The sequence below is a fragment of the Prunus persica genome, chromosome G5, assembly GCF_000346465.2.
Source record: "Prunus persica cultivar Lovell chromosome G5, Prunus_persica_NCBIv2, whole genome shotgun sequence".
NCBI lineage: Eukaryota > Viridiplantae > Streptophyta > Magnoliopsida > Rosales > Rosaceae > Prunus > Prunus persica.
Genome location: NC_034013.1, coordinates 15,193,630 through 15,215,950, shown reverse-complemented (window position 1 = coordinate 15,215,950; position 22,321 = coordinate 15,193,630). Strand labels below are relative to the sequence as shown.

Here is a 22,321-nt window from a genome sequence, read left to right as displayed (position 1 = left end):
GCCCTTATCGATGACGTCGCTGGTTGTGGTAGCTACTACAACAAATTGTTGGTACAAATTACAATACTCAATGGATTGTCTTGTATGCCTACCTAGGATGACGATTGAATTTTTTGTTTATACAAATGATATTTGAAAAATGAGTAATTCGAACACAGGAACTCATACATGCTCTTAACCACTTAAACTGTAAGCTTCTTGCATAAGATCATCATTAATTGTAGTCTTGTGGAAGGAAATTTAGATTCATCATCAAACATGTCATGAATTAAAAAGTTAATTTAATCAGATTTTATTAGCACTCCAAAAGAAAACTTATTATGAACTCTCTTCTTTATATTTCATTCCAACCCTATAGATATTTGAAATTCCAATACCACCATAGTTGTAGATGACAAGGGAAGGACATGTCGTTACTATTCGTTTTTTAAACCTTAGAGTCGAACGGTCGATGTCGTATAAACCAAACGACGTGTAGTAGCGGGAGCTGATGGGAAATGCCGTTCACGAATATCGAATGGCGCGTTGCCAATAGCAGTCAGTTAACGTCATCTTCCTTTCACTGACTCAGCTGACAGCCTCGCGCACACTCAGCTTACCATTCTCTCTCTCTCTCTCTCTCTCTCTCTCTCTCATCATGCAGAAGCAGAGAGAGAGAGCTTGAAGAAAGAAGGGAGACTTTGGAAAAGCCAAAAGGAGAGAGAAAATTTTTAAAAGAAGCAAAAATGGACAAAATTGCCCTTATTTATTTTTTGATTTCCTAAGAAATCCTTTACATTTGCATGTCTTTGGTTTGAAAGTTGAGAGGTTATTCTGTGTTTTTTGAAAAAGCTTTGGCTTTTTCCAAAAGTGAAAGTTTTTTTATGGGTAAAACCTAAATTTACTAAGAAAGAAACATGGTGTCGTCGTCTCAGAAGAAGAGCCTCCACTCTCTGCTGGCCGCAAAGCTCAGTAACCTCACAATCCCGCCTTCCTCTTCTTCCTCCTCCTCCTCTCCACCTCAAGACTTCGACTTTAACGACCTCTTCGGCCCCACCACCGCCATCCCCAACGACCAATCAACCTCCGCCACGTCGCTCCCTCCGGCTCCACTGGTCATCCACAACCGCTCTCACTCCTTCGTGGGCCCCTCCCCGCGCTTCGCTCCGTCTTCCTCCCTCCCTTTCACCGCCGAATTCCTCGATTCCCAGAGCGACGAAGACGAATCCGAAAACCCAGACGGAACTGATAATCGGAATGATGGGGAATCAGAAAAGACCGAGCTCGCAGTCAAAGAGAGAGCTCGTAAGTTTGGGCCTGCGGATTTTGAGATGCTCAGAGTTGTGGGTAAGGGCGCGTTTGGGAAGGTCTTTCAAGTGAGAAAGAAGTGCAACGATGGCAGTAACGGCAACGAAAGTGATGGGCTTTATGCTATGAAGGTTATGAGGAAAGACACAATTATAAAGAAGAACCATGTGGATTATATGAAAGCTGAGAGAGACATCCTCACCAAGGTTGTGCACCCTTTCATTGTTCAGCTTCGCTACTCTTTCCAGGTACCTGTTTTGTGATTTTTAATTAATTTAGTGAATTTGATGGAATTAAGTTTGCATAGTAGAAAAACTGGTCCTTCCCATTAATTTTCAGCTCTGAACTCTTGCTGGGTTATTGAAATTTGTTCTCTTTTTGTACCAAAAATCTTGTCTTTTTTATGTATCAGATGTGCTCTCTTTGATTGCTTACCATCTTACGTGATTTCATTGGCTGTGAACCATTTTATGTGAATTTCATTGTATACTAGTATGCTCTTAAGCTTGTATGTTGTCTTTGGCTTTGCAGACCAACTCTAAGCTTTATTTGATCATGGATTTTATAAATGGAGGGCATCTCTTCTTTCACTTGTACCGGCAGGGAATCTTTAGGTAATTTTTCTTTGTATTATTAGAAATATGTACTCAATGTATGTGTCCATTTGTTTTGATTTCGTCTTTGGGATGTTTCTTGAGTAGCGAGGATCAAGCAAGACTATATACTGCTGAGATAGTATCTGCTGTTGCACATCTTCACAAGTGCGGGATCGTGCATCGGGACCTTAAACCTGAAAATGTTCTTGTGGATTCTGACGGGCATGTAATGGCCATGCTCATTTACTCACTATTTGTTGTAGGAACATGCTTGGTAGTCAGATTATCCTTTTCTCGCTGGGACATCTACTTTTGCTGAAATGGATACCTGTGATGCAGGTCATGCTAACTGATTTTGGACTAGCAAAGGAAATTGATGAAGCCAGCAGATCAAATTCAATGTGTGGGACCACAGAATACATGGCTCCTGAAATATTGCTGTCTAAAGGCCATAACAAAGATGCAGATTGGTGGAGCATTGGTATACTTTTGTATGAGATGCTAAGTGGGCAGGTAAAACAATAGACGTATCCAATACAATTTTGTGATTTAAACTCGTAATTGTCTAATGGTCCTCTCAGATTGCACATTCAAAATTATGAGTTTTTCAAAGGTATGTTTATTGACGAAATAGAAGCTTGTTGAACTCTGCCCGTTGTTAGGTCCTCTACTTTTCTTCTAATTAGACTTTTAGGCTCCAACATCGATTCATAGGCAGGGCACGTCATTAACTTGAAACATTCGTGCAAGAAAGCAAAACTATTACAAGTTATAGTGGGCTAGCATACTTTTGTAAATTCATTAGTTGATACCATTATAATGTTTTAAATGATCAAGATGGCTATAATTTTAAGTCTTTAAATTACCAATATTGACTGTTTGTTCAAAAATTGTTTTGCCCCTTTCCTGCAGCCACCATTTACGCATCCGAATAGAAAGAAACTCCAGGAGAGAATCATCAAAGAGAAAGTTAAACTTCCACCTTATCTTACCAGCGAAGCTCACTCCTTGCTCAGAGGAGTACGTATATTATTCCATATGATCTTTTCTCCCTTTTATTTTTCATTTTGTCATATGAACAGCTAGCTAACCAATGGAAGATTCTTCTTCAATTGTGCAGTTGCTACAAAAGGATCCGTTACAAAGGTTGGGCAGTGGGCCCAATGGAGGTGATAATATCAAAAGTCATAAATGGTTTCGATCAATCAACTGGAAGAAGTTGGAGGCCAGAGAACTGCTCCCAAAGTTCAAGCCGGATGTGAGTGGAAAAGACTGCACAGCCAACTTCGATCGGTGCTGGACTACAATGCCTCTGGACGACTCACCAGCTCCTACACCAACAGCGGGTGAGCATTTCCAGGGATATACTTACGTGGCACCTAACCCGTGGCTTTCGTCTGCATAAACTGAAGGCTGCTGCTAGACTAGAGTGTTAAAGGAAAAAAGAAGAACTAAATGAAGTGAAGACGATTTGAATGAAGCCCCCCTTCCAAATTGCCGTCCAAGTAATGATGCAAGTTTTGAGTTTAGAATACGTTTAACATCATCTCAAGTGTACATTTTATTCTATTCTCACTTAATAAATAATTTCATGTCTTATTATATTTGGAAAATTTCTTGGAGTACTTCCACTTGTGGTTCATCTGGTTTCTCCTCCACATTGACTTATATCAGATGTTGAATTCTTCTGTCAACTTCTTTCAATTCTACAAGGCTCCAAAGTTACAAAAGTTCTTAATTAGTGTTGGAGATTTTTAAGAAATGATTCTCTCACAATATACTTTCCAATATTAATATCTAGACATACTTGTGCTAAAATCTTCACTTGAAACTGTTGTGTTGTTGGGAAGGAATGTGAATGTGAATAAGTTGTTTGACAAGATGACGACCAACAAGCTATTTTTCAGTGACCTGAGGGAGTGAGAAATAGTCCAAAAATCAGTGGGGGGAAATCGTAATTTGGTCTTACTTATGTACCAAGGTGGTCAGTGGTCACAACACCAGTGTTAAATTGCACTCTGTTGAGTTTTTAATAGAAATTGTCAATTGTAGAATTAGACTTGTACATTATTTTATTTCTTATGTTATTAAGATTCAATCATTCTATATACTAGAAGGTTCCCTCAATTTGATGCATGTATCACGTGTAGTATAAAATTATTGACAGATGCACCCTTGGCATCACACTTTACCCAATTGATACAAGAGGTATTAATCACTGATGTCAATTGTCTTGGCTTTAACACAGAATTTCACCCCAACTTTTTCTTGGGCAAAAAGGAGCATACATTATTAAGCGTCGTCCGGAACTACTTCTTCAGAAAACATTTATGATCGTTTTCTGGTAAGAGCATTGAAACTTCTATTGTAAATTCCAGTGCTTTTAGAGAAAGCACTTCCCAAAAACACTATTACTGCCTCAGAATCACTTCTCATTGGCAGAAGTCATTTTAACCGCAGTCCCAATCAAGCTCTTACTTTCAAAACTCACACGTCATAAGCACATTCACTTCTCAACACAAAGGTTGAGCCATCCTAATAATAATTAAAGTTTCTGTCATCTCATCCTAGTCAAAAAGTGGAAATGAAAGCAACCATTTCTCTGCCCAATTAAAACCCTAACTATCCGAGTGGCAAAAGTCGGCCAAACACACCGCATAAAGTCGACTCCTTTAAACCCTTTTAGCCACTCTGATAAGGCATTATCACTGTCCCAAACACGTGTTAATATTAAAACGTTTGCTGCAACAATCACGATCCATTATTGAGGGCCAGATTCAATTCACAATCACACAATTAATTTTGTCCATCCAGAATAAAGAAAGGGCAAGAAAATGCTTCCCCACCAAAACCCAACTTGATATTTGTTTCCTCACAAAGACATGTAAACCACTTATAAGTTCAGATCAGGCCCACCAGGGTACCAAAATCAGCAATCAAAACACCGTAGACTGTACCAGTTATTTTCCAGTTATATCAGCTGCTAACAAAAAGAGCCAAATGAAAAAAACAAGGGGAATCTATGAGATAATACCACAGAACAACAACAACAGGACATTACATTATCTTGGGGGGGTCTGTACAACAAACTAAAAGGAACAAATTCAGTCACCTAATTACCTTGCCCTCTCTAATCCATTGTCAAATTTGGGATTTGGGATAACTTTATCTCACCCATTTGCTCTAATTATAAACCATTTCCACAAATCAGCACACTCTCAAGCAACACTAATAATGCTATCCCCATTGCTGAAGCTTGGCATTGCCTGGAAAGCCGAATGCCTTGATGACGATTCCCTCGGGTCCATTGACAAGGAGAGGTTGAGAGTTAGAGTCGACGTGTCCATTGTCGACTTCAAGTTTAGATCAGACATTTCTGTAGCATGAGGGGCCGAATGAAGGGCAATTGGACGGACAAGCTTAGCCGAAGCATTGTTCTCAAGATTTGCGTGTCCCAAGGTTAGATTTCCCATTGGATTCTCAATGGGAACTGGCAAGACAGCTGGACCTACAGTCAATGAAAAATTTGGCACCATCGAAAATCCACTAGGATTGCAAGCCTCAGATGGTGGTGGAGGTGGCAATGGATGTGATTGAGATGTGTTATTTTGATGATGTACTTGCTCTTCATCCATTGGAGTTGCAGTGACCTAACACACACAAAAAGGAGTTATCACGATAAGATAAAGCTTACTTTTGCTTTTGGTGGTTGTGAAAAATTGCACGAACTGACTAATTAGACAAACAAAACAATACCATCCACTTCAAAGAAATTACGAATCAACAATTTGACTTCTTTTTTTTCAGTTTATAAGAAGCCAAAACCATTAAAACACATAGCATTCTTCATCAAATTTCGTTTTATGTTCCAAAATTTCCTGAGCAAATAAAAGTAATCCCAAACTTGAACAGATCACCAAGTAAACAATCTTATGCTCTCTGAAGACTGATTGCCAAGAAAATTGGATAGGGATATAAAGTTCAAACGATAAAAGACCTTATATCTTCAGCTCCAAAAAACCTACTTGCCAGATTCATATAAACAACTACTTAAAAAACAAACTGCTAGATCCATACACTTTAAATGACTGCAAAACTACTTGTCAGATCAAATACATGAATTGGATTGAGTTGCTCTGAAATCAGAGGGAACTGAATTATTACCGTATCTGTTGTGATATCGAAGAGGCTAGATCTGCGGCGGCGGCGATTGTGGTTGTTTCGGCGCAGAAAGTATTTCTGAGCGTGGCTGGCGACCTGAGTGGGTGTGCGAGTCTTCACGAAGTTTCTAGAGATCCCTCTCCAATCGCCCTTCCCTACTTTCTGCAACCCTAGCAGGAATAGCTTGTGCTCTTCCTCCGTCCATGGAACCCCTGATCACCATCCATATAAATAATAAATTCACAATTTTTCAAACAAAATTAACTCATTTCATATCAATTTTCTTTTCTTAAATGAATTTGAATTAACATAGGAAAACAGAGTTAGCAATTTCATGAATTTAGAACATGCAATGTAACAATTGACAAAAATTTCAGATGTATTTTTTTGGTAAAGAATATAAATTTTGTCAACGATGAGCAGAACACTTAATCAAATTTGTTCCCTTTTTGATCAATTGAATACAAAAAGCGCAATTGACTAAAATTTCAGTGTAGAGTGGTTGATCAGAGATTATCGGCCATCAGATGGATAGAGAGAGATAGAGAGAGACTGACCTCGCTTGCGTTCGCGCTCGCGATTTCCGCCAGAATTGTGAACTACGTCGTTCTCAGAGGCGTAACCGGCCACGTCATCCTTGCCGGCGATGGTGTTATTGCCGCTGTTGTTGTTGGAGCCCTCTTGAGGCTGCTCGTACTGCGAGAGATTGTTCAAACTCACGCTCTTCCTCATGGAGTCGATCACCACGCGCACGCCGAAGAGCATGATCTCTCCGGCGCCCGCAGGCTCGACGGTGGAGCACGTGCCAGCCATCTTCACCGACCACTGCGACGACGACGACGACGTTTTTTAGTCTCTGCTTTTTTCTGGACGGCTATGGATCTGAGGCCGTACGATTCGGAGAAAAGGAGCGAATAAAAAAGATGAAGAGCAGTGTGCGGGTGACGTCTTATATATATACGCGGGAGAAGACAGGGATGAGGTGGCTCCATGTGGATCGTGGAACAGACGGTGTGTAAAGCTGTAAAGTTTCGGCCTTTGGGTCTGCGTTCGACATGTGTGGTGTAATAGTCCGTTTACTTTTTTACCGTTCGTTTTCGTGTTTTATTCTGTCTCTAGCATCTCTCTTCAACAAATATCTTACAATAAAAAAACAAAATCAAAATTTAACATAGGATTGGATTTTCATTTAAAGCTTACCAATTTATCACACTACCTCCTCCATGTCATTTGGCTTGAACTCATTGGAAAATGAAGATTTAATTAATGATGATTAGTTGAAGATAAAATGAATAGTTCCACTATTAATATTATCGATATCTTTTGTGATAAAATTTCACGCTTACTAAATTTTGTAAGTGATTAAGTTATGAATAATATCAATGTTGTTAGTAGTGGATTATTGACTCGACAAATTAATGGACCAAATATATGAGAATAATTCATAGGCATTTATACGATGATGTTAAAAATGAACCAAAATGGGGATTTGTGGAGCAAACAAGAAATTTGGATTTGGTCAAAATTATGAACAATTGTTGTAGAAGGCTACCAACAAACAAAGAAACAAACTTGACACATGAACATTGTTATGTGGCTAAATGTTGCCCTTCAAGCTTTAAAATGAGTCAATTATTTTGTTTTAGGGTTTTTTTTTTTTCTAAAATGGTACTTTATAATCACAAACACTTCAATTTTAGTGTTTAGGATGATTGTTTTTCCTAACAATTACGAGCCTAGATAGGACCAAATTTGTACACAAAAAAGATTTCATTGCAAGAGAGGCATTGTTTATGGGGCCCCACTCAACCACCAATTCATGCTGTCTCTAGAATAAATAAATAAATAAAAATGAAGAGAGCATCGCACATGGTTGAGGCATTTCACAAAATATAATATGCTCTCTGCACCCCTTTCTTTATCCAGTCAAACCCAACTTGATTATCGATAACAGTGAGTTAAACAAATAATTAACTCATCCAAACCCCAAACTTATGCAGAACAGAACAGACCTACCCCAACATTATTTTTTTGAAGGTAAAATCAAAATGACATCTTCACTTTGAATATCTCAATCTACATGCGTTAGTAGGGTATAATACAGTTGATTGTATTTTTCACCTCTATTTATGTGGACAGATGTTCAAAATATCCAGATATCCAATAAATATTTGTATAAACTCTTTTTTTTGGATCGCTTGTATTAAAAAAAATTTATATACTTTCAAATTGCAATTAATTAATGATAAAACCCAGCTCAATGCTATTCTTTATACTTATAGTAGTTATCAATCTATGATTTTTGTAATATATTTTTGGATATTATTATGGTTATAATAATTGAGAGATGCTCTATGGACCGTCAACTTCGCATATTCGCTTTTGTCCACTGAAACAAAATAGGCGGATTTGTTTTCGTTATCTCTTAAGATCGTACACCCCTGTTTTAATATAAACTTGCTTTCATGGTGGGGTAGTCGTGTTTGTGATAGAGGTAGAGCAGCGAAGATAAGGTTTCTGTGGGGTTCCACCATTACCCTTGCACTCTTATCTTCTTGGCCTCTTTTCATGAAAAACTTTTGTTCCACACCTGCACTCCCTTATCTTAAAGTCCATACATGTTGAAGATAATTTCTGACGCAATCATTGCACGTTTAAATCGCATTCAATTAGGATTTCATGGCGGAACTTCATAGCATGGGTTTGTAACTTAGCAGTGAATCAAAGTAATTGCTTTGTGATAGAGATTAAATTAGATGGGCAAGATGATAAGTTATAGTATGTTCATTGCTATTTAGTGTGTGAAGTTGCATTAAGCACACCCTATCCTCTCGGATTAGTAGGGGAACTCAACACACTGTCCCATTTGGTTCATGGGAAAGGAGATTTGGGGATGAAAAATTATTTGTTTTTCCATGTTTGGTAAGTTCATGCATGGAAAATCATTTCCTGGCCCATGAGAAAGTAGGGGGGAAAGTGAAGCCATCTTCTCAACTTGAGTTTTGTTTTCCCTTCTCATGGGAAAGTTTCGGAAAATGAGCCAATATTAAATAACCATTTTTCATGACAATTTTGTCCCCATTAATAATTTAGAATTATAATAAATCATTAAATGCATTATTTTTTTATTTGATTTAATATGGGTATAATTGAAAATTTATACAAACTTTGTTTTCCATTCCTACTTAAAACAAACATGGGAAAGGAAATAAAGTGATATCTTTCGGTTACTTTCCCAGCATTACCAAACGTGGGAAAAGAATCTTTCATTTTCCATCTCTTGGAAAATGACATGGAAAATCATTTCCCATCAAATTTATTCCGTGAACTAAACAGGGAGCGTGTTGCAAAACAAATAGGTTTCATGTATAATGGAATTTCTTACCCAATGGTTGGGAGTTTTCTTTTTGTTTCTGTATAGGAGGTGGAGTGTGGGGCTTGAACTTTTACTATTGATGTGGGCAACATGATCTAGCATTGGAAGTAGAAGCATATTCACCTAAACTATACTATTATTGAGATAAAAGGAAAGTTGGGTAAAAAGCCAGGGGAGCAAAGTGATAGATGATCCTATTGAAGAAAGCACTTCCAATGGAAGAAAATGCCTTTACTTGTAGATTTGGACATAAATTTGACTTTAGGGCTTGAGATGTGCTTAGTTAAATACGCTTTTGCTTTTATTGTTGACACCAAATATTACCCCCTTTCTCTCCAGAATGCTTTTATTCATTTGTGTATGGTATGGAGAGCATGTGGTGTTTCTTAGCTTTTATACTTTGTGCCAAGAATCATATTGGTATCTTTGTTACCCATGAGTGTTTTCTTAATCTCCAAGAAAATGATCGAGAGACTGCTTTCTCTAAGAAAAAAGACTCCAACCTAAAGCGAAATATAAGCTTTTGAAACACACACACACACACATATATATATATATAGCTTTAAAACATGTTGGTATTATCGCAGTGCCTGATGAGAACACATGAGAGATGAGAATGAAATGGAAAACCACAATAGGGTTTGCTTGCTTTCTCTTGTTGTTCACTTTTTGTTTCCCTTCTTTTTTAAAATAGAAGGCGATGTTGTAAACTACTCTAATGTACGTTGAGGATAATCAACTGACCTAACCCGTAACCAGATTTGAAAAATAAAAGAGTATTACACGTACAAGTGCAACGCACAATTTAATCCTTTAATTTATGATATGATTTGGAAACTAATGGGCGGGATTAAAATTTTAATTTTTAAAGTTTAGTATTGTGGAGGATTGATGCCCAAACAAGAAAGAATAAACAAGAACAACTCTGGGCCTAAAGAGAGACCCTAGACATATTTCTCAATCAAAAAGTGGCCCACAAAACTAGGAGGTAGTGCAGCCCAGATCTAAACTACGTCCAAATTTGTTCATTGAATAAATGTCTGCACTGATGTAAACAAGAATTCACAATGAAGGCTAAACTACAACAACAATCTGTTAGCTTTTCTCAAAATATTTAGACGCAAAATTTTTGGTGTACATTTACACATGAAAAAAGGATAACTACAGCTAGCTACAAAATCACAATCCTTGTTACCTCGAGGTCTTCCACAAGTGATCCCGAGCACCAGAACTCACTTCAAATCAAACTAGAAAGAGCGTGGAACCGAGCATTCGCGGTTTGGTCGATGCCGCCTTCTTTGCAAGCTAATACTTTGGTTGGTGAGGACCCGAAAAATCATTCTCCACCATATTAAAACTCTAGGAAATTGAACTATGAATTGGTCCTGACGTATTCCCATTCTTGTACTGAAATGGCGACAAGTAAAACTAAACCAAACTCTAGTAAGTGATGAGTATATCTAGTGTATCTAAACTGCACTTGTCAAAAGCTCTGTTCTTATCCTTAATCTTTCATCAGAAGTGACGTCATTATACCGTCCACTATTGACATCTTTGGAGGATGTTTTTGTTCCCAGAGGAGGAAACAGGGAGTTACTTAATGTAATTATTTTTTTCCTTTCCGACCCATCTGTTGATGGTTCGATGCTTGATAGAATCCGTTTGAGCTGAGGGCGCTGGCAGAGAATTCGACCCTTGTTCCATTTTGGGAAGGAAAAGGATGATGGCATATTATCCTCCAGAAATGAATAAGCAGCCTTTGCAATCGGCAAATCTTGTGTCATTGAGCTTTTCTCCATCTTTCCTCGTCTGATCGATAAAAAACACATCACTAATAGTTAGAAAAACCAAAACTTATATTTTTTAAAATCACTTAATCTACATGTAGCCTTTTTATGTGTTTTTCTCCTTTTCTCTTTTTCCCCTTTCTTATCGGCCCCCAACAAAAACAGTTTGATCTGTGAATTTATTGCAATACCAAAACAGATATATCTATGCAAGTGCAAGGTTTGCCATAGGAACAGCGGGTTACTCCCTCCCGCTAATCTATATCGAGTGTATACGCTAACATACACCTAAATAACAAGGAACTGAAAATAATTTTATTATTATTTGAGATTCTAGATTTTGTCAAGGTTAATGAAAATCACTTTGTGTCACTATTAGATCCCTAGCCTACCTAGACCATATAAACCCTAACCAATATCTGTATCAAGTAGGCCTTCAGAAAAGAAATTGATGGAAGGAAAGAGCAACTTACACTACAACAACAGTTGCAATATTGGGAAGATCCTCTCCATTCAGGAACATCTCATACATATTGTTTAGCCAAACTGACATTGCTGCATATGCACCGCCTTGCCACATCCTATAAAATGGTCAACATGAGGACTAAAATAAACCTGTGTAAGAGGACATGACTTAAAAGAGACGAACTCTCAATATACCTGTGCACATCAACAGACCCCACGAGTTTATTTTTACGAAAAAGTTCAGGAAAAAGCCCCCGCTGTGTCGCTTCATTAAGAACCCGGACAGCTCTTTGTTTCTGGCCCAGCCACCAAAGTGCTTCTAGTAGTGTGTTGTAGAACCTCATTCCCAACCCGCATCCTTCAGATTTTAATTTGTCAAAAACATACTCTACCATCTGCCAGTTAGAGTCATCATCATAATCTCCCTTTATCATCTGCCCAATTACTTGATGAATATTTGATGCCCTATTTGTGAGCATCTCATTTAGCAACTCATTGGCATCATCCCACCTGAAAAAAAGGAGCCCAAAAGGTAAGATAAATCATCACAAGGCAACAAGATAATAACTTTATCGCTGTAAGGCTTTCACAATGCCATAGAACAATGATAATGATGCAAGTTGCTTGATCAAGTGCAATCAAAGTAGCCTTGATTTGAAGCTCTCCAGTGACGGATTGCTGAAGGCTAAATATTAACAATACAGTTAATGCAGAATTGCAGAGGCCATACTGCACATATACTGCCACTCATCTTAGTTATAAGATTTTGGGATAGAGAGTATGAAGGACATATTGTCTCAAGCACTGCAAAGTATTTCTATAGTGGATCATGGATTTTTGAAGCTACTAGATAACATTAGTTAAAATTTGCCAAAGTTTCTACAGATACTGTCTTTAAACTCAGTAACTTACCTACCAGTTGCACCATACATGTCATAGAGAGATGAATTACGAATTCAGGAGAACTGAATGTTGTTTATCTTTTATGCACTCAATTTTTTTAGCAAATAAATATCTTATGTGCTCGTTTTATTCATAGAAAAATATTATGTTGGATAATTGTACGGGTGACCATTAGCTCAGAAATTGCTCCTTTACCATAAACAATGAAAGGAAAATATTATGAAACAATTGAGTGAATGCTGACCTGTCATTCCTTGCATAAACAGCAAGCATCATGCAGTAGCACATGACACTGGGCAATATTCCCGAGGCTTTCATCTCTTGGAAGTGCTCCTCACACTCATTAACAAGACCTGCAACGCAGTAAACACTTAAAACTGCCTCAAGGGTCCATTCATCATGATCACATCTTCTCTTTTCCATCTCAACGTATGCCTTTATAGCTTCCTCAAACTGACCTCCTTGTCTAAAAGCTTCAATCATACCATTGAATGTATGGACATTCCTGGCAGCACCCACCTCGCCCATTATTGACAAAACTGCTTCAGTCTCCCTGTATAGGCCGCCTCTTGCAAATGCATATATCAGCGAGTTGTAGCTTTCAACTGATGGTTTGCTTCCCACTTCATTCATTGTGTTGAAGGCAACAAGAGCTTCGTCATACAATGCCGCTTGCCCATATGCTTCAATAACCCCTGTATAAGCCTTCGAACTAGGCACTATTCCTTTCTCGCTCATGTGAAGTAAAATGTTCTTGGCATCCTCATGGAGTCCTCCCTTTCCACAAGCATATATCAACCCTTCATACGTCTCCATATTCGGCTCAATATTCTCCTCCACCATATCGTGAAACAAAGTCACCACCTCTTTAAAATACCCACCCTCCCCAAACACCTGTATGAGAATGTTATATGTAGCCGGGTCTGGCTCTGTATTGCTAATTTTCATCTCAAGAAAAAGCTCCCGAACATCATCATACCGTCCATGCCTCCCATACAAATTCAACAGAATACTATAAGTGGCCGCATTTGGCATACACCCTGCTGCTTGCATCTGCCTAAACACACCCATTGACTCTCTAATTGACCCCAATTGTGCATATGCCTCTAATAACACATTATACGATGTAATATCAGGTAAATTCCCTCCAGATTCCATCTCTTTAAGCAGCTCTGATACTTTCTCAAGCTTATCCAATTTACCAAAAGTTTCAACAAGATAACGATAAGTGGTTATATCCGGAACAATCCCACCCTCATTCATAGTCCTGAACACCATCTCTGCCTCATCACCTAAACCTCTACCAGCACAAGCACTAAGCAAAGTATTATAAGTAACAAGGTCAGGTTGAATCCCTTCATGCCTCATTTCGGCAAACAATCCTAATAACCCTTCCCATTCCAACCCACCTCTAGCACAGGCATTGAGAACGGTATTATAAGTCAATATACTCGGCGAAACCTTATCTTTCTTCATTCTATCAAGAAATTGAAGGGAGGTTTCATACTGACCGTTGCGCCCATAGGCATTGATCAAAGCGGTGTAGCTGAATACGCTACGGACCACGCCTTGGCTTGGCATGTCGTCGAACACCTCGGAGCATTTATCGAGTAGGCCTTCGCGGCCTAGCAAGCTGATCATGATGGTGTAAATGTGCTCGTTCGGCTTGCACCATATCTGGCGCTGCATATACTTGAAGAGCCTCAGCGATCGCTGCCAATCGCCGCGCGCCGCGAACTCCTTGAACACCAAAGCGAAGTCGTTTAGCGACAGTTTATTCTTGAAGATGTCGAGACACCGAGCTATGCTGCCTCGGGGAGGGAGGCTGCTGAGCTTGTTGATTAGGGTTTCGACGTCGTAGCTGTACTTCCCCTTCTCGACTGTCACCGACGGGTTCCCAAGGATGAGATCCTTCGGCTTCGCCCTAGCCGAGAACGCCAACCGCCGGTCTCCGGAGAGGAAATTACGGTGGCCGGATAGGAATCTCCGGTGTACGGATGAGTCCGGGGTTTTAGTGACGACTGAGAGATGGTGGGACTTAGGCTTAAGGTTGGAAAGTGAGGCGGGGAGAGGCGAAGAGCTGGAAATGGAGAGAGCTGGGGAGAGGGTCATATTGGTAATTTGGCTGGCATGAGCCTCTCAGAGCTTTGGATTTTCAAGAGAGAGTTGCAGAGATAGCAACAGAGGAGGGTAGGGGTGGGAAAGACTGAGCTTGAAGAAGGACACGTGGAAGTAGTTGTGGATAATAGGTGGGAAGAAGGCGGGTAGAGTAGTGGGTCGGATCCAATTTGGGCGGGTTATCCACTGTGTTGCGCGTTTGAGTGATGGCCCAAATAATGGCGGTAACGAATTTTCAAATGGTGATGGTTAACTAAACAAGTTTTGATTAAAAATTAATTAAGAAATAAGAAATCACCAAGTAAACCTTTTTTTTCTGTGAAAAGTTCACCATTATTTAGTAGACTTTTATTTTTATTATTTTTATTTTTTATATATATCCAAATGGCCCTGAATTTATGCACATGTTTCATTTGGTTTTTCAATTAATTTTTCGTGTTAAATTAGTTCCATTATTAAATTTTGTCAATACTGTCGGGACTAAAACAGTCAATTTGAATTAAAATATTAATGAAATAATTAGACATTATGATTTTTCACCAATATGAATCCTGAATTTTTATGTTCGAGTTCCATTTTGGTCGTTTAGCTAAATTTTTTTCATCCTAATAGTCCTCAAACACTTCCTTTCGTATCAGATTAGTCCTATCATTAACGTAGATTAGGTTAGAGATTAGTAGATGGGGAAAAACAAAAATCTCTAAAGAAAAACCTTGCACTTAGGTAGGTATGATCTTTCTAAGTATCAAATGTATTTCATCTTTGAATTGAGCTATGTATTGATTTTCAAGAATGAATATTTACAAATTTAATTATTACATACAAGTCTTTTCACACGCGCTTCTAGACTTGCAAGAGACTTTTTTTTAAAAAAAATTTAATTAAAAAAGACAATGGGTGGTTGTGTTCTATAAAAATATGATATATTATCTGATTTTTCTTTTAATTTAAAGTTTTTTAATATAAAAAAGTATGAATTTACCATATTATCTATATATATAAAGCAAAAGGCAGAGAATGGTGAAACATTCAAAATACCAAAAAATGCCCTTGGTTAATGCAAACATTAAGAATTCAAATTATTAATTAAATGAGGATAATATGGTAAATTCACACTTTTTCATATTTAAAAAAATTAAAAGAAAAAGAAAAAACAGATAATGGATCCTATTTTTATAGAACACAACCACCCATTATCTTTTTTAATTCTAAAATAAATTTACTTATTTTTTTAAAAAAACATCTTGCAAGCGCAGAAGCGCGTGCAGAGAGGCTAGTTATTATTTAATTACTAATTCCAATTCTTAATATTTACATTACCAAGAATATTTTCTGATATTTTAAATGTTTTACAATTTTTTTCCTTTCGTTTTATTATTGCATATGAACTCTTAAAACCAAAAAGACATTATTATATTATGTTTCCCCACTGTAGGCAGAGTAGGCCTGCAATCAGTACCGCCCAACTGTCGCATCACGCCTTTCAAAGCCCCGTTTTCCCACAAGCCCAATGCATGGCCCATCAAGCCACGTGCGCACTAGCCACGTTTCCGCTTATTAGACGTCCACGTCATCGATGGCGGGACCGCAATCATGGCTCGGCGCGAGGAGGAGGAGGAGACCCCACAAACAAAAAGAGCGCCCAACTGAAAATACAACCGCACCGAGTTGTGGCTGGTTGGCTCGTCAGCAGACGTGGCAATATCGTAAATTAACGAGGGTAACGAGGGCAGATCGGCAAATATGGTTAGGACATTCAGTTCCTAACAAACAGCTGCTTGCTGCTGCAGAGTGAGGGGAAAACAGAAAACCTCCGCGTCTTCTCTTCTTCTTCTCTGTTTCTTTTTATTTTCACGACCCAGACACGACTTGGTTTGAAAATCAGCAACGGCTTCTCTGCATTAGCGAAAATGGAGGAGTCTGAACTTGTAATTTCGACTTTGCCCTACTCTTCACAATCTAAACTCCCTCTCTCTCTCTCTCTCTCTCCACCTCCAACTAACTACCTTTTCTTTTTCTCTCTCTTTTTGTTTTTGAAAATTCGAAATAGGGTCTTGAAAGTTGATTGCGATCTTTGTTTTGGTCTTGTTTGAGTTGTTTTTTGGTGGGTATTTGTTTGATTCTTTGTGGGTTTTTGGTTTTGTCTTAGAAATTGACGGCTTTGAAGAAGGCCTACGCCGAAATAATCCTCAACACGGCGAAAGAGGCGGCGGCACGTATTGTAGTGTCGGAGAGAAAAGCTCTGCTGTTTCAAAGGGAGCTCTTTTCGACTAAAGAAGAGGCATTTCGGATGCTTCTTAGGCTCAAACAAATGTTGGATTCCAAGGTATATGTTTGGTCTCAAATGAAGTTGCTTTTTTTACATTTGTATTTTGTTTGGATGTTGGTTTTGACTGTTCTTTGATTCTCTGTTGGGATTTGTTAAAGTTGTGTTTTTGTGGATGCAGTGTGCTGTGAATTGTTGTTTGGTTTTAAACTTGTGTTGTTCTCGACATGTGATCAATAGGAACAACATTGGGAATTCCTGTTTTCTATCAAGGACGGAATTTGTTGTTATAGTTGGTTTTCATTTGAAAGGGTCGCTGGGAGAAAAAGACATGATTCACTAAAAGTGGTTTATTAGGCTTTTGTTATTAATTTTCTGATGAAATAAATCCAGCGTCGTTGAGTAACTGATTGTGCCATATGTTCAGGCTAGTGAAGCAAAGATGATGTCCTCGAGTCAACAAAAAAAGATTGACGAACTTGAAGCACAGCTCCAGGAAGCTGAGGATATAGTGAAAGACCTTAGGGAAGAGTTGAGCGAAGCGCAGACTCAACTGGAGAAGGCGACAAAGAATCAACCACAGCCTCTGGCAAGGGAAAGTTTAGACAGTGATACTGCTGCTCCAGGGTTAATGATATCTCAACTGAGTTCGCATATAGATGCAGTTGCAACTTATGAAAAGAATTCAATTTTGAATGGGACATATGAGGGGAGCAGGTGCTACAGTACAAATGATGCTCTTAAGGATCGGTACTGTGTTCCTAATCCCGATTTTGCCTCTTTAGTAATGAGAAGTAAAGAGCCTGAGTTATACAGAAATGGATGCACTCAGAGAATTCGTGCATTTGAAAGAAACCTATTGGATGAAAATTTGTCTCTTTCTGGACTAGTTGATGATGCAAAGAATGCAACATTCATCAGAGGAGATGATGAAGGTAAAGGGATGTGTAACACGCCTAAACCAAAGGTTGGCAATACGCATGGGGTAGAGAAGAACCAAGAACAACTGAAAGTGATGCAGCTAGATGGTAGCCATATTCAAGCACCTGCCTTTAAGTCCTTTCAAAATAAGAGGAAAAGAGCTGCTAGATATAGGAGGAGCAAAGCTCCCTCATGCAGGTATCTTCCTCATCAGTTCAAGGAAATGCACCAAGATCTATCCTGCACCATTACTTCTGCTTCTTCAGTCAATAACAATGTTCTCACAGATAATGCTTCCAAGAAATCTGAAGATGAAATTCGAAAAGTCACAGAATCCGTTTTGACCCCAAAATTACTCTCAGATACAACTGAAATGAGCACACGGTCAGGATGTTCTAACGTAACTGACAATGATGCAGGGTTTGTTAGACCTTGTAGTGTTCAGAAGGCAATGGACAATGATAAGATGATCATTGAAGAATCAGAATTGACCAGACAGGAAAGTTTATCTGCAGAAAAATTGGAGATTCTGGCTTGCAAAACAGATGTTGAGAAAGATAATAGACCATTAAATAAGTCGGATATGAGAGCATCTGATTTAGATGGTGGCACTGCTAGTCAACCTGCAGACAATAAGTTTCTTAAATATACATTCTGCAGAAAGCGCAAGAAGGAGACATTGAGCAGCCCTGAAAGGTTGTCCCTTCTTGACAATGACACTTTGGAAAGAAAGACAGGGGAGGAACAAAATGTTTCTCTCGAGCCACAGAAGTCAAGCTTATTGACTGAATCATCTCGGGAAAGTCGACGACTAGCACAGGTTGCTCGTCAGGTGGGGATACATAATATTAGTGCGTACTTGATGTCATGCGTGTCTCTTTGCTCGTATGCGTGCTTGCGTTGCCTCTGGCATTCATACTTTAATATGATAAATACAGCTAGAATTAGTAAAACTTATGCAAGATTCAGTTGTTAGTGCTGGATACTGGGATTTACTGTGAGGGTCAATCTGAGTGCTTGCCTATTTGGTCTTCGGGTCTTCTGTGAAATGATTAAGCATGCCTGTTTAAACCTTGAAATATTGTGAACCTGAGCTGAACTCAAGCTGTTTCAGTGTTGGAATTCCGTACTGCACTGGCATATCAATATCCTGGGACTAGGATACCATTTACCCTAGTTGTGCAAGATTGTCAGTCACTTTGTTCATCCCTGAAAATGCTCTTGTATATGAAACTAATTTTAGAGATCAATATATCTGTTATGAGATTTAAAATATTCACCAAGATATTAATATTTTTCCATAAATGATCAATTACCATGTAGTTTGGATACTTGGAAGATCATTTTTTAGTGCATTACACTTTTCCATCTTGTTTGTTTGTTTTACTGAGCTTTCAGATGCCTTGGAGTCGGATTGGTTTTGTCTTTGATCTTTTAGTCGCCCATCCTTTCTTTCACCTGTTAGTTTGCCTTCATTACTTTCACATTGTTTCTGTTTATCCCTGATCTCCTCAAAGCTGATGGTTTGAGCAGCCTGAAATTTTCTTTGTTTACAAATAGAGTAATTGCAAAACACTTTGCTGTGAATATAAAATTATTTGCATTTAGATATCTTTGAATACTTTACTTCTTTTGGAGTTGGATGAGAACTGTAGAATGCTACTTACTAATACCCTACGCATTTTCTCTTGCACAGCTTATATCTTTGTCAGAGAAGAAGTGGTGGAAATAGAGATCTGGATGGACTTTGCTTAGGAATGGCAAGGACATTGAAGTTGAATTATAAAGAAAATCAGATACACTGCCTCTGCTATAAAGATTCCAAGCACGGCTTTGGGTCCGGAAAAATTGATAGTTCCATTGTTGAGGAAGAAGTGTAGATCCCTCTGAGTTAGTAACATATGGGGATTATGATGTTATTTAATACATGAATTGAAGTTGAGCATTGTTATATTTCTACTCTCTTTGCATTCTTATGAGTTTTGTATAACTACTATAAGAGTATGTGGCACTGCCATATTGTATTGCAGCATACAAGTAAATGATTAAAAGCAAATTTCTATTGGAAATGTTCCTTTGTATCTTTGCACGTGCTTTCTCAATTATCTCCATATTTGTTCACTACAAGTACGGTTATTGATCAATGATCCTAAATTTCTCTAATTAATAATACCTTTGATAAAATAAAATGTCCAAATCCAAAATAAAAAGAAAATTAGAGTTTTTCTATTTAAACCTTGCACTTCTCTTTGTTCACCCCATATTCTAAGTTCACCCAAACATCTAATTCAAATTTTCACAATTTCTAAGAAAACCACATTATCTTCTCAAACTACCCTTAAATATACACATAGCAGAAAAAAAAAAACAAAAAAAAAAAAAACTCATCAACCTCACACCCCACACCCCACTATCAAATAAACTTATAAGCTATTTCTATTTGTCAATGCGATCTCGATATGGACTATACCAATCAAATAATTGGAGGTTGGAATAATTAGGCTGAGTCCTCTGTGGCTTGAAATTTTGGTTATTGCTTTTGCTGTATTAAAAAGCATCCTCGTTTTACTTTGTATGTACTTCTTCTCATTACATGATTTTATGTTTTTCTTTTCTTCTTTCAGAAACGAAATATCAAGACAAATATTTGGCTCATTTCATTTCCAATCATCCTGTGTTTATTGACTCTTGTCCTCAAAAGATTGTCGGACCAGATATGGGATGAACCCGCTGAGTGTGGCTGTAGTAAAGAGGCAGGGTGTTACTATGAATTTGCTTTCAATGGAGGTATCCGTTGTGCGTTTCCTAACCCTCCAGAATGGCCTCCATTGTTTCAAATACCTGCTCCTGAATATCGCGCTGTGAGAAGTGAGGTTGTTCCTTTTACAGATTTGCCAGATGAGTCATGCAGGACCCAAGAGTCCTGCCCTGCAGCTCTACTTGTCACAGGAAATAATCAAACACTTGGCTCAAGTGTGCTCTCTCTCCTTTCTGTGTGTTTGTTTTGTAATGCTAGTTTGTTCTTTTTGTGTTTTGGGTATTTGAACTGATGGGATGCTGACAATAAATATTTTTGTTTGTTTAATCGTGTATGTTGTGATAGTTTTGGCTGGGAATAGATCCCCAGGGCTTTCAGTCGAAAGTCTTTAGCAGATGATGCTTTTGTAAGTTGTCTTTCTTCTTCTTTGCTCTGCCTTCTTAGGTTTATGACTAATTATCCGTTGATTTTCATCATTATTAAGAAACTAACATTATTCTCATATGGTATCCTTATCTTTTCCTGTGCTTTTATATTTATTCAGGATCTAGAAAGAGCTTTGTTGCTAATATGATATTTCATAATGTTCAGGGCTCAGAATTTTCACCAGGCTATTCCAATTTTGAAGATCCTGCTTTTACTTTGGATCCCTTCATCTATTGCGACTAGGTGTAGATTCTTTCTTTGACTTGCAATAACGGTCATAAAGCTGGAAACTGTCCCGCCAAAATTGAAGCTTTGGAGCAGTTAAACTGACATCCGTTTATCAATTCCCTTCTTGGTTGACAGTTGATTGATAAAGTGAGTTTGAAAAAGTATATGCTACTTAGGATCAACATATCACCTTCATATATACATGACGATTTTATTTGTTGAAAACATTTCCTTCTCCCATTTTGATTTGCTTCTATTATTCTTTTTCAATGTGAACCAGGGCACTTCACCAGAACAGCTTACATGGATCCATTCCTAATGAAATTACCAATTGTCCTGAGCTTAGGGCTCTGTAAATGGAAACGTTTCCTTCTCATTTCTATATCTCCTTTGAGTTCCCATCTACTTATGTTATATGTCACTAGAATTGAGCATTACATTCCCCTTTTCTTCTACCTGTGAGGTACTTGTTGCATGCCAACTTGTCCACTAAATTCTTCTCCGGGGAAATCCCAGATGTTGAAGTTCTAAGCGCTTTTAGGAACAAGTCGTAATCCCATCTGTCATTCAATAAACTTGTGTTGCATATGCTCGTGTTTTCCAGATGTACGTGTAGGTTATAGTTCTGTGCATTTAAGTAAGATATAGGCATGCGTTTGCTCCTTCCTGTCAGCCAATCGCTCATTTAGTGAAGCATTTGGTGCAACAAAAGAAAATTGGTCGATTTTCATAATATCTTAGCAATGCGCAGCTTCTTCATTCAAACCACCATATCAGCAGAAATGACAATACAACCAGAAAAACAACATATCACAAAGGCTTTATTTACTGAAAACTTGTCGGATATAGGTGGTAAACTAGATGAGCTCTAACTCAAAGACTGCTTTATTAAACTTTATAACAAATTTTGGAGAGAGCTTTTGCAGCCATGGTTGCTCTCCGTCGAGACCACACGTCCCCTCTGCTTCGATGAAAATACAAACCAAATTCGAACCTCTTAAAACCCTAACGCTGTTCCAATGCGTTAGT

General features: G+C 38.3%; 4 protein-coding genes and 1 long non-coding RNA gene across 5 annotated transcripts; 3 read left to right on the top strand and 2 right to left on the bottom strand.

The window, feature by feature from the left end:
* LOC18776272 (serine/threonine-protein kinase AtPK1/AtPK6) lies at positions 557-3,577 on the top strand. Its single transcript, XM_007209040.2, has 7 exons — positions 557-663; positions 886-1,535; positions 1,819-1,901; positions 1,989-2,109; positions 2,223-2,396; positions 2,796-2,903; positions 3,004-3,577. The coding sequence occupies exons 2-7, from the start codon at positions 897-899 to the stop codon at positions 3,286-3,288; spliced, it is 1,410 nt and encodes a 469-aa protein (XP_007209102.1). The 5' UTR covers positions 557-663; positions 886-896; the 3' UTR covers positions 3,289-3,577.
* LOC18777189 (transcription factor MYB1R1) lies at positions 4,836-7,055 on the bottom strand. The gene is made up of 3 exons (XM_007209348.2): positions 6,602-7,055; positions 6,048-6,256; positions 4,836-5,533 (listed from the first exon to the last, which is right to left on the bottom strand). Exons 1-3 carry the CDS (start codon positions 6,855-6,857, stop codon positions 5,102-5,104), a joined length of 897 nt encoding a protein of 298 aa, XP_007209410.1. The 5' UTR covers positions 6,858-7,055; the 3' UTR covers positions 4,836-5,101.
* On the bottom strand, positions 10,423-15,136 carry LOC18777687 (pentatricopeptide repeat-containing protein At1g74850, chloroplastic). The gene is made up of 4 exons (XM_020563680.1): positions 12,820-15,136; positions 11,868-12,182; positions 11,681-11,788; positions 10,423-11,229 (listed from the first exon to the last, which is right to left on the bottom strand). Exons 1-4 carry the CDS (start codon positions 14,685-14,687, stop codon positions 10,890-10,892), a joined length of 2,631 nt encoding a protein of 876 aa, XP_020419269.1. The 5' UTR covers positions 14,688-15,136; the 3' UTR covers positions 10,423-10,889.
* Positions 16,443-19,963, top strand: LOC18775684. Its single transcript, XM_020563681.1, has 4 exons — positions 16,443-16,621; positions 16,843-17,019; positions 17,387-18,712; positions 19,577-19,963. The coding sequence occupies exons 1-4, from the start codon at positions 16,604-16,606 to the stop codon at positions 19,610-19,612; spliced, it is 1,557 nt and encodes a 518-aa protein (XP_020419270.1). The 5' UTR covers positions 16,443-16,603; the 3' UTR covers positions 19,613-19,963.
* LOC109949145 lies at positions 20,517-21,750 on the top strand. Its single transcript, XR_002271636.1, has 4 exons — positions 20,517-20,853; positions 20,984-21,044; positions 21,230-21,439; positions 21,573-21,750. It is a non-coding gene; the product is annotated as an uncharacterized LOC109949145 (long non-coding RNA).